The 12,074-nt window shown below is 50.7% G+C and overlaps 1 protein-coding gene across 1 annotated transcript; it reads left to right on the forward strand.

Annotated features, from left to right (window-relative positions):
- The first annotated feature begins 7,508 nt into the window (after window positions 1-7,508).
- Window positions 7,509-11,784, forward strand: TMEM270 (transmembrane protein 270). The gene is made up of 3 exons (XM_003934106.4): window positions 7,509-7,616; window positions 10,890-11,318; window positions 11,471-11,784. The coding sequence occupies exons 1-3, from the start codon at window positions 7,545-7,547 to the stop codon at window positions 11,765-11,767; spliced, it is 798 nt and encodes a 265-aa protein (XP_003934155.1). The 5' UTR covers window positions 7,509-7,544; the 3' UTR covers window positions 11,768-11,784.
- Window positions 11,785-12,074: the final 290 nt, after the last annotated feature.

Here is a 12,074-nt window from a genome sequence, read left to right on the forward strand (position 1 = left end):
CCTGGCTCCTTACAGTCTCAACCTTCTGAGCTCGAGTGATCCACCTGCCTCGGTCTCCTGAGTGGCTGGGATTGCAGGCATGCACTACCATGCCCAGCTAATTTTTTTTTTTTTTTTTTTTTGAGACAGAGTTTTGCTCTTTTTGCCCAGTCTGGAGTGCAATGGCGAGATCTTGGCTCACCTCAACCTCCGCCTCCCAGGTTCAAGCCATTCTTCTCCCTCAGCCTCCCAAGTAGCTGGAATTACAGGCATGCACCACCACGCCCGGCTAATTTTTTGTATTTTTAGTAGAGACGGGGTTTCTCCATGCTGGTCAGGCTGGTCTCGAACTCCTGACCTCAGGTGATCCATCCACCTCGGCCTCCCAAAGTGCTGGGATGACAGGCATGAGCCACTGCGCCCGGCCTGTTTAATACAATTCTTAGCATGAGTGGCATCCAGAGACTAAAAAGCAGCAGGGCACTCCTGAGTCAGGGTACAGGCAGTGTCCGAGGCTCTGGTTATCCTACGAACCCATAAACACATGTGTGCTGTCAACGTTTTTGTTTTTGCAAATGAGGGTGAGATCATATCTCACTGTGGTTTCAATCTGCATTCCTCCCTAATGACTGGTGGGGCTGAGCCTCTCGCCACATATTTATCGGCTCCTGGAGTTTCCTTTTCTGCGGATTGCTTTTGCTTTTGTATTCCATTGGGTCATTTAATTTTTTCCTTTCCCTATATTTAACTGACAAGGGACATATGTGGATGTGTTGTTGAATGACTAAGCAAGCCATGTGACATATGCGTCACCTCTCATATTTACATCATTAATTTGCAGTGAGAACATGAAAAATGTACTCTCTTGGCACCTTTCCTTCCTTCCTCCCTCCCCATCCCTCCCTCCCTCCTTCCCTCTCTCCCTCTTTCCCTTCCCTTCCCTCCCTTTTCCTCCCCTCCCCTCCCTTCCCTCCCCACCTCCTTCCTTCCTTTCTTCCTCCCTCCCACCCGCCTGTCAGGGTCTCAGTCTGTGGTCCAGGCTGGAGGGCAGTTTGCAATTGCAACCTCTGCCTTCTGGACTTAAGCAATCCTCCTACCTCAGCCTTCCAAGTAGCTGGGACTACAGGCAAATGCCACCATGCCTGGCTAATTAATAGAGAAAGGGTCTTGAGACGCTGCCCAGTCTGGTCTCCAGCTCCTGAGCTCAAGCAGTCCACCTGCCTTGGCCTCCCAAATTGCTGAGCAAGATCGCAGGCATGAACCACTGTGCCTGGCCAGCAATTTTCAAGTGTGCAAGAGATCGTTATCAACTGTAGCTAGCGCCATATACAACAGATCTCTTGAATTCGCTCCTTCTGGCTAACCGAAATTCCATGTGGGTCATGTAGTTTTATCTCACTGGTTTGTAGGAGTTCCTTGGATACTTGAGATTCTGGATAGTTTGCGGGTTGTGAACATTTCTCTCAGCATGTCACAGCCTTTGCCTTTGCTCGGTGACTTGGGCCAGGACAGTGGTGGTCGCTGGTGGTGGCTGAGGGGCTCCAGGACTTCTTTCAACAATATGGTTTATTATTTATTTATTTTTTTTTTTTTTGAGACACGGTCTTGCTCTGTCACCCAGGCTGGAGTGCAGTGGTATGATCTCGGCTCACCGCAACCTCCACCTCCCAGGTTCAAGCAATTCTCCTGCCTCAGCCTCCCGAGTAGCTGGGACTACAGGCACGTGCCACCACTCGTGGCTAAATTTTGTATTTTTAGTAGACATGGGGTTTGACCATGTTGGCCAGGCTGGTCTCAAACTCCTGACCTCAAGTGATTCACCTGCCTTTGCCTCCCAAAGTGCTGGGATTACAGGTGTGAGCCACCACCCCAGCCCAGTATGATTTAAACAGAGAGGTGAGGGGGCCCTGAGGAATATTTTCTTTTCTCTTTCTCTTTCTTTTTTTTTTTTTTAATTTGAGATGGAGTCCCGCTCTGTCTACCAGACTTGAGTGTAGCGGCTTGATCTCGGCTTACTGCAACCTCCGCCTCCCGGTTCAAGTGATTCTCCTGCCTCAGCTTCCCGAGTAGCTGGAATGACAGGCACCCATCACCACGCCCAGATAATTTTTGTCCAGGTACTTGGGAGGCTGACTTGGGAGAATCGCTTGAATCTGGGAGGCGGAGGTTGCAGTGAGCCGAGATCATTCCACTGCACTCCAGCCTGGGTGACAGAGTGAGACTCTGTCTCAAAACAAAACAAAAATAAAAAGAGCAAGTAGAGAAAGAAGGAGTGGATAAGGATGGGATGGGGTGCTGGGAGAATATTCCACAGAAAGATCTAGGAGAGCTGGCAGAAAACAAGTGTCTGAAAACTTTGTGTCTGAACAAATTGATCAACGAATGAATCGATGAATGTTATGAATAATTCCCATTGCTGGTTTTTAATATGTTATTTTAAAATTTATTTATTTTTGAGACTATGTCTTGCTCTGTCACCCAGGCTGGAGTACAGTGGCACAGTCACAGCTCACTGCAGCCTCGATCTCTTAGGCTTAAACGATCCTCCCACCACAGCCTCCTGAGCATCTGGGACTACAGGCACACACTATCACTCCTGTTTTGGTGTTTTTTTTTTTTTTTTTTTGGTAAAGACAGGGGTCTTTTTATGTTGCTCAGGCTGGCTTTGAACTCCTAGGCTTAAGCGATCCTCCTGCGTCAGCCTCCCAAAGTGCTGAGATTACAGGTGTGAGCCACTGCACTGGGCCTGCATATATGCTATTTTGTCCATTTACCGGCACTTTTATTTTGGGATGAATAATAGTTTTGAACCATGAGATGGTTTGACAACTTTATATCCCTTTAAAAACGTTTTTTTTTTTTTTTTTTTTTTTTTTTTTTTTTTTTTTTTTTTTTTTTTGAGACATAGTCTCACTCTGTCACCAGGCTGGAGTGCAGTGGCACGATCTTGGCTCACTGCAACCTCCACCTCCTGGGTTCAAGCAATTCTCCGGCCTCAGCCTCCTGAGTAGCTGGGACTACAGGTGCCCACCATTGTGCCTGGCTAATTTTTGTATTTTTAGTAAAGACAGGTTTCACCATGTTGGCGAGGCTGGTCTCTATCTCTTGACCTCGTGATCCTCCTGCCTTGGCCTCCCAAAGTGTAAAAACGTTTTTTAAAAAAAATCATCCTTGGTGTTGGCTGAAAAAAAAAAAAAAGATAAATAAATGTTTTTAAAGTATTTCCATTTGTTTTTATTTAAAATTTTTTTGAATTAATTTTAAGATAGCAAAAGTTTTTCTTTGCATTTGGCAGTGGGTTTTTTAAACCTTAAATTTCAAAATCATGTTGGGTTTCCAAGTGAATTGCCTGAAAACGGTTTGGTTGCAATAATGATTTCCACACATTGGTTTGTGAATTAATAGAGTTTTTGCACCCTGGCTGGTTTCTTTTTACAAATTTACACTCCCTTGAAAGCAATTTTGACCCATTTGTCCCGTATTTTGTTTTTAAAAATTCTTGAATTCCTTTTCTCTCACAGATACCAACTTCATTACTCATCTGTTCCCAGGATCGGTCAAAGGCCCAGCAGCGACCGGATTTCACTGGTTTCTCCCCACAACTTTCCCTGCCTGGTTCTAAGTATTTTCCACTTTTACAGATAAAGACAATTGGGGCAAAAACTCATCAAGGTTATAGACTTGTACCTGCTCTGTTCATAAGTCTGCCATCTCCCATCAGTTTCTTTAACCACGATATAGTCCTTCATACTTTCACTGCTGTATTATATTTTCTTTTTCTTTTTCTGAGATGGAGTCTTGCTCTACCCCCCAGGCTGCAGTGCAGTGGCACGGTCTCAGCTCAGTTGCAACTTCGGCTTTCTGTGTTCAAGCAATTCTCCTGTCTCAGCCTCCTGAGTAGCTGGGACTACAGGCACGCACCACCATGCCCAGCTAATTTTTGTATTTTTAGTAAAGACAGGGTTTCACCATGTTGGCCAGGATGGTCTCGAACTCTTGACCTCATGATCCGCTTGTCTCGGTCTCCCAGAGTGGTGGGATTACAGAAGTGAGCCACCGTGCCGGCCACTTTCATTGCTTTTATTATTATTATTATTATTTATTTATTTTTTTTGCCCTGCTCCCCTTTAATTGCTTTTTAATCATTATTTTCGAATGTAAGTGGCTTGGATAAAACCATCTTTAGAAAGAAAAAATGCAGGCCAGGAGTGGTGGCTTACACCTGTAATCCCAGTACTTTGGGAGGCTGAGGTGGGAGCATCTCTTGAGCCCGGGAGTTTGAGATCATCCTGGGCAACTTAGTGAGGCCCCATCTCTACACAAATAATTAATAATAAAAAGTAGCCAGGTATGATGGCACATGCCTGTAGCCCACCTACTCAGGAGGCTGAGGCAGGAGAATCATTTAAAGCCACGGGTTCAGGAACAGCCTGGGCAACAGAGCAAGAGCCCCCTCTCTTAAATTTTTTTTTTGGGGGGGGGCAGCCTCTCTTCTCTGTTGCCAGGCTGGAGTGCAGTGGCAAAATCTCGGCTCACTGCAACCTCTGCCTCTCAGGTTCAAGGGATCATCCTGCCTCAGCCTACCTAGTAGCTGAGATTACAGGCAGCCGCCACCATGCCTGGCTAATTTTTGTATTTTTAGTAGAGAAGGGGTTTCACCATGTTGGCCACGCTGGCCTCGAACGCCTGACCTTGTGATCCACCGACTTAATCTCCCAAAGCGCTGGGATCATAGGAGTGAGCCACAGTACCCGGCTGTTTTTTCTTTCCTTTTTCCAACGACAAACAGAAGGAAGAAATACCAAGCTCCAGTAAGTATACAGGCATATTCTTTTGGTGTAGTTTTTGGCAAAAAAAAAAAAAAAAAAGGAAGATTTGAAACAAAATGAAGTTTTAACTTAGGAACATGAAATAAAAAAGATTTTGGTCCTGATAATTTCTCCGTGGTTTGGCCTCCAGCAACGCAGGCATGACGGGACCTGCACAGAGCGAGCTCCTGGGGGTGGCGTGACGTTGCTGTCACTGGGGAACCGGCCTCGCAGGCCCGGGGGACAAGCGAGTCCCTGGGAACTCTCCACCCACTCGCGCGGGGCGCCCGGGCGCGCCCCGGTGTCTGCTGCCCCCGCGCGGCCGTGCTGGAGTCCTGCGGCCTCAGAGGGCGCACCGGAGAGCCGATGCGCACCCGGGCTGCTTCCTGCTCGTCCTCTGACCCTGGGTCCTGGGGCGGAGAAGGGCAGAGGCCAGTGAATGGCGCCCCCCGGCGTTGTGCAAGGCAGAGGCTACTGATAACTTGAGTTTCTCGCCTGCCTGCTACCCTGCAAAGTGAAACTCCAAGGCCACACAGAGCAATAGTGCACGGATGGCCTTGAACCTGGTGCTGAGTAAGAAAGAGAAGGGCGCGGGCGGGCGGGAAGCTCTGGACTGAGGGTTCAAGGCTCCCAGTGATTGATCTACTTTGGAGGCTCCTCCCACAGACGGTCCTGCTGCCTTCAGGTGCAACCTGGTGGGTAAGGCCTTTATTCATTTCTTTCTTTTTCTTGGGCAGGATCCTACTTTGACACCCAGGCTGGAGTGCAGTGGCGCAGTCACGGCTCGCTGCGGACTCAACCTCATGGGTTCAAGCGATCCTTCTGCCTCAGCCTCCGGAGTAGCCGACACTACAGGCATGTGCCACCATGCCCCGCTAATTTTTGAATTTTTTTTGCAAAGATGGGGTCTTACTATATTGCCCAGGCTGCCTTTATCCTCAAACCTACTCCTCTCTTCCCCGCCCCCACTTGGTGGGCAGCGCTACCATCTGCCCGTCACTCGAGTCTTCTGAGGTGGCGGGGGTATCGCTGGCCCCTGTCTCGCTTTACCTCTTTTCCTGTTCATTCCTCTGCTGGGATGCAAATCTCTATGCGTCCTTCACGTTTCTGTATGTCTTGTGAGTGAGGCACTAATGGATGGCCTTTTGCCCTGGACTTTCTTTTCCAGGATGTCTGTGTATCAGACAACCTTGAAAGATATAGGGTCTCCCTCCGGGACAAAAGGCAGCCCTGCTTACTGCTCATTAGAAAAGATTTGGGTTTCCTGGCCAGGCGTGGTGACTCATGCCTGTAATCCATCACCCCCGCCCCCCCCAAAAAAAAAAGAAAGAAAGAAAAGAAAAAGAAAAAGAAAGTCCAGTGTAGTGGACTCACACCTGTAATCTCAGCACTTTGGGAGGCTGAGGCAGGTGAATCACCTGAGGTCAGGAGTTCGAAACCAGCCTGGCCAACATGGAAAAATCCCCTCTCTACTAAAAATACAAAAAAAAATTAGCCAGGCATGGTGGTTGGTAGGTGCCTATAATCCCAGCTACTTGGGAGGCTGAGGCAGGAGAATCACTTGAACCTGGGAGGTGGAGGTTGTGGTGAGCCAAGATTGCACCACTGCGCTGGGTGACAGAGCAAGGCTACATCCGAAAAGAAAAGCAAAGAGAAAAGAAAATAAAAGATTTGGGTTCACTAAGCTCAGACTTCCTCTTCCTCTCTTGTAACACACCCACCTGAGGTGCTGCAGGCATCATCTGGCCTTGTCACATCACTCTACGGGATTTGGGGCTCAGGGAATGAATGCAAAATGCTTATACTCTAGTTCACTGCTATTGCCGTGAGTAACATTGTCTTTGTTCTCTGACCCTGGAGTCTCATGTCTTCTTGTGGCAGCCATGGAGCTCGGCTGGATGACTCGTTAGCAGGCAAGTGGGCAACGTCTCAGATCATCACGGGTCTGGACATCCTCCAATTCTATCTGTTGCACCGGCTACAGATTTCTGGCGTCTTTTGTCTCCGTTCCCAGGGCCTCGGCCCTGGTCAAGCCTCCATCATTACGTGCCTGGGGTTTTTTCGTTTTGGATCTTTGGATCCTGGGGATCAGCTCTAGTTGCCTGAACTCAAACCCTGCTCATGAACACATCTGTCCTTGCCTCACTTTCTCTCTTCTGCATGGATGCTTGCAGGGCCCGTGCCCTATATAAACTCCTTGGACTTCAATGTTTTTTTTCCTTTGTTTAGAGATAGGATCTTGCTCTGTCACCCAGGCTGGAGTGATCCTGGCTCACTGCAGTCTCTATCTTCTGGGCTCAAGTGATTCTCCCACCTTAGCCTCCTGAGTAGCTGGGATTACATGGACGCACCACCACAGCTGGCTATTTCTTTCCTTTTTTTTTTTTTTTGGTAGAGATAGGGTCTTGCTATGTTGCCCATGCTGGTCTGAAACTCCTGGCCTCAAGCGATCCTCCTACCTTGGCCTCCCAAAGCCTTGGGATTACAGACATGAACTCATTCCTAGGTGGCACTTGAATTCCTGTTCCAAGATCTGGAGAAATCTGAGCCAAAGAAAGCTTTGTTTGAAGACCTTCTTGATCGTGTTGGGGTCAGACTTGGACTGAGGTTTCCAAGGACGCAGTAGAGTGGCCAGAGCCAGGTAAAGGCGGGGGTCTCTTGTGGCAACTGGGTCCCCATGGTAACTTGGTCCCCACCCTGTGGCATCTGTGAGGTCATCTTGCGTCTCCCAGCTGGAGGAGGAGGGGGAGGCCAGACATGGAGACCATTCCTCCGGTTAGATCCAGCCTTTTGGGGATTCTCTTGCAGGCTGTGAGGCTCTCAGTACTGGTGAGTGGGGGGTAGGGGTAAGTGGGGTGGACCACACTCCAGGCCCTTTAACAAAGCTACCTCAGAGCTGCCGGACCCAAGCCCTGCCTGTCCCGTCCAGTGGAACTAGGTGGGCTGCCTGCCTTCCAGAATAATCTGACAGCTCCCAGAAACCCCACCCCAAACTTCAGTGCTGAAGTTTTCTTTTATTTATTCAGAGATAGCATCTTGCTGTGTGACCCAGGCTGGAGTGCAGTGGTCATCTCAGCTCACTACAGCCTCCAACTCCCGGGCTCAAGTACTCCTCCCCACTCAGCCTCCAAGTAGCTGGGACTATAGGTGTGCCTTACCACGCCTGACTAATTTTGGTATTTTGTAGAGACCGTGTCTCACTATGATGCCCAGGCTGGTCTCCAACTCCTGGCCTCATGTGATCCTCCCACCTCAGTTTCCCAAGGTGCTGGGATTACAGGCGTGAGCCACTGCATCTGGTGAAATTTTCTCTGTTGAGGTCACTCCTATGGGTGATTCATTGTTTTTCCTTTTTTTTTTTTTTTTTTTTTTTGAGATGGAGTCTCACTCTTGCCCAGGCTGGAGTGCAGTGGCGTGATCTCAGCTCACTGCAACCTCCGCCTCCTGGGTTCAAGCAATTCTCCTGCCTCAGCCTCCCAAGTAGCTGGGACTACAGGTGCGTGCTACCATGACTGGCTAATTTTTGTATTTTTAGTAGAGACACAGTTTCACCATGTTTGCCATGTTGGTTTCGAACTCCTGACCTCCTGATCCGTCTGCCTCGGCCCCCCAAAGTGCTGGGATTACAGACATGAGCCACCGTGCCCCGCCTCTCATTCATTTTTTTTTTTTAAACATGCAAAAGCTTGTGGTCGGGGTCACAGCTCAGTAACACTTAGGAGGCCGAGGTGGGAGGATAGATGGAGCTGGGAGGCCAAGGCTGCAGCGAGCCACAATCGTATAACACGGTGCAGTAGAGAAAGACAGACACCGTTAGATTTGCATCTTGGCTGTTTCACTTTCTAGCTGTGTGACTTTGGGCAAATCACTTCACCATTCTGAGCCTCTGCGTCCCCTCTTATATAAATGATCTCAGCTGGTGGTGGTGGCTGAGGCCTGTAATCCCAGCACTTCGGGAGGCTGAGGTGGATAGATCACAAGGTCAAGAGATCGAGACCATCCTGACTGAGATGGTGAAACCCCGTCTTTACTAAAATTACAACAATTAGCCGGGCATGGTGGGTTCCTGTAATCCCAGCTACTCGGGAGGCTGAGATAGGAGAATCGCTTGAAACTGGGAGGCGGAGGTTACAGTGAGCTGAGATCGCAGCACTGCACTCCAGCCTGGTGACAGAGCGAGACTCCGTCTCAAAAAAGGCTCTTGCAGGATCGTGCGGGATATCATAGATTTCCCTCCTCCCTGGCCTCAGCACCGCAGCCTGGGAGGTCCTACTTCCCACCTCCACCCCAATTCTTCTTCCTGCTGTACCCCTTGGTCTCAGCATGGCTGTACCCTCCATGCCCCCAGCTCTGCAAATCCAGCGCATGAGCCGGGGGCATTTAGCCAATCTCAGATGGTGGGCGTGTGGACACCAGCATGGGGGGTCCAGGTGGGTGGACTGGTGTCACTCAAGGGCTGGGGGCTTTCCAGCTCTGATGAAGGGTCTTTCAACTCCAGGATCAAGAACAGCTTTAACCTAACCCCAGTCCTGCAGTGTCTCAGCGAATGGGAGGCACCGTTGTCCAACTGGTCACTCAGATCAGAAATCTGAAAATCTTTTTTTTTTTGAGACGGAGTCTCACTCTGTCACCCAGGCTGGAGTACAGTGGTGCGATCTTGGCTCACTGCAACCTCTACCTCCGGGGTTCAAGCGGCTGTCCTGCCTCAGCCTCCGGAGTAGGTGGAGTTACAGGCACCATCATGACGGGCTAATTATTATTATTATTATTATTTTTAGACAGGGTTTCACCATGTTGGTCAGGCTGGTCTTGAACTCCCGACCTCAGGTGATCCGCCCGCCTTGGCCTCCAAAGTGCTTGGATTACAGGCGTGAGCCACCACGCCCGGCCTTAATTATTTTTATTTGTTTTGAGATGGAGTCTCGTTCTGTGCTCTGTCGCCCAGGCTGGAGAGCAGTGGTGCCATCTCGGCTTACTGAAACCTCTGCCTCCCGGGTTCAAGCAATTTTCTGCCTCAACCTCCTGAGTAGCTGGGATTACAGGTGCCCACCACCACACCTGGCTAATTTTTGTATTTCTAGTAGAGATGGGGTTTCACCATCTTGGCCAGGGTGGTCTTGATGAACTCCTGACGTTGTGATCCACCCGCCTTGGCCTCCCAAAGTGCTGGATTACAGGCGTGAACCACTGTGCCCGGCAAGATCCTGTTTCTTAAAAAACGAAAAATCCAATGGAAGGGAACACAAATATAATATGAAACACCTCCTAAAATTCCCCCCTCAGAATGGAGTCCTTAAAAGTGGGCAGAGCTGGCTGGGCGCGGTGGCTCACGCCTGTAATCCCAGCACTTCGGGAGGCCGAGGTGAGTGGATCATGAGGTCAGGAGATCGAGACCATCCAGGCCAACATGGTGAAACCCCGTCTCTACTAAAAATACAAAAAATTAGCTGGGCATGGTGGCGCGTGCCTGTAATCCCAGCTACTCAGGAGGCTGAGGCAGGAGAATCGCCTGAACCCAGGAGGCGGAGGTTGCGGTGAGCCGAGATCGCGCCATTGCACTCCAGCCTGGGTAACAAGAGCGAAACTCCGTCTCAAAAAAGAAAAAAAAAAAAAAAAAAAAGTGGGCAGAGTTCATCCTTGCACATGGAGGGAGCTGAGGCCTTGGGGTGGGGATCTGGCTCAAGGGGGTCCAGCAGCTTCACCTTTGCAGTGAAAGTGGGGCTCCTGGCCCAGCACAGTGGCTCACGCCTGTAATCCCAACACTTTGGGAGGCCGATGCAGGCAAATCACCTGAGGTCAGGAGTTTGAACCAGCCTGGCTAACATGGAGAAAACCTCTCTCTACTAAAAATGCAAAAAAAGCCGGGCGTGGTGGCAGGTGCCTGTAATCCCAGCTACTTGGGAGGCTGAGGCAAGAAAATTGCTTAAACCTGGGAGTTGGAGGTTGCAGTGAGCTGAGATGGCGCCATTGCACTCCAGCCTCGGCAACAGAGCGAAACTCCATCTTGGAGAAAAAAAGAGAATTATTTAAAAAAAAAGTGGGATTTCTGCCCCAGGAGGGGGATGGGGGGTGACGACTGTCTCTCTCTCTCTTCTCCTGCAGTTGGTTCAGAACCGAGATCACCTCTACAATTTCCTGCTCCTCAAGATCAACCTCTTCAACCACTGGGTGTCAGGGCTGGCCCAGGAGGCCGGGGGCACCTGTAACCGGCAGGCCCACCTACCCTTGGGAGTGGCAGCCTGCCCCCTGGGCCAGGCTCTCCAGGCTGGGCTGGCTCTGATACAGGTCCCTGTCTGGCTGGTATTGCAGGGACCCAGGCTGATGTGGGCTGGCATGCGGGGTGGCACCAGGGCCCTGGGCCTGGCCTTGCTGGGTGCCTGGGAGGGGCTGGGCCTGTCTGTGGCCATCTGGACGGACCTGCTTTCGCTGTGTCTGCGTGGCCTGATACTGGTGGCCTTGCTGCTGGTGGTAGTCACCTGGAGGGTGTGTCAGAAGGCCCGCTTCTCCCAACTGGTCTGGCAGCTCAGTAAGGTGGGTGGTCTAGGGGTGCGGCTGGGCTGTGGAGGGGAGGCTTGGGGTGCTGGGTGTGGCCAGGGCTGGCTGGGCTGGGGGGCGGGCAGAGCCAAGCAGTTTGACCCTATGGGCTGGTAAGGGCCATCTGTCCACCTGTCTCCCCGTTCCAGGCCTTGCAAGTGAACTGGCTGGTGAGGGAGTTCCTGGCGCAGCTGAGATGCCTGTACTGGTGGGTGGAGACTATGATTGCACTCGCCTCCTGGCACCTGGCCTATCTCATCACCTGGACCACCTGCCTGGCCTCCCACCTGCTGCAGGCTGCCTTCGAGCACACCACCCAGCTGGCCCAGGCCCAGGACGTTGAACCCCAGGAGGCCTCGGAGTCTTCCTTGCTGTCTTCACTGTCTGGGTTCCTGGCCTCAGAGTCTGGACCAGTTTTGCCAGAGCAAGGAACTCCCAGAGAATAAATATATCTCCAGCTGCCTCTCCCGGGCTGGCCTGGCCTACGGTCTCACTCCCTCCTCCCTAATGGGCTGGAGACGCGTTGTGTGAGTGATGTGCACGTGTGTGCGTGCACGTGAGCCCAGGGCCGCCCTCTGGGAAGGAAATCACATTCTGTCAGCATCTTCTACGGGCCAGATATCAAGCATCTCAGACAATTTACTCCTAATTCGGTTTATATCTCCTAGCAACATGGCATCAGGTTTGACTAGCACCATTTACAGCCGAGAAAATTGAGCCTCCAAAGGTTGAACTTTCCCAAGGTCACAGTCC

The sequence above is a fragment of the Saimiri boliviensis genome, chromosome 20, assembly GCF_048565385.1.
Source record: "Saimiri boliviensis isolate mSaiBol1 chromosome 20, mSaiBol1.pri, whole genome shotgun sequence".
NCBI lineage: Eukaryota > Metazoa > Chordata > Mammalia > Primates > Cebidae > Saimiri > Saimiri boliviensis.

Bases quoted from the DNA above. Each gene is read 5' to 3' on its own strand.
- TMEM270 (XM_003934106.4), top strand. From the start codon at position 7,545: ATGGAGACCATTCCTCCGGTTAGATCCAGCCTTTTGGGGATTCTCTTG. The intron at 7,617-10,889 runs GTGAGTGGGGGG...CTTCTCCTGCAG, and splicing joins CTGTGAGGCTCTCAGTACTG to TTGGTTCAGAACCGAGATCA. The intron at 11,319-11,470 runs GTGGGTGGTCTA...TCCCCGTTCCAG, and splicing joins TGGTCTGGCAGCTCAGTAAG to GCCTTGCAAGTGAACTGGCT.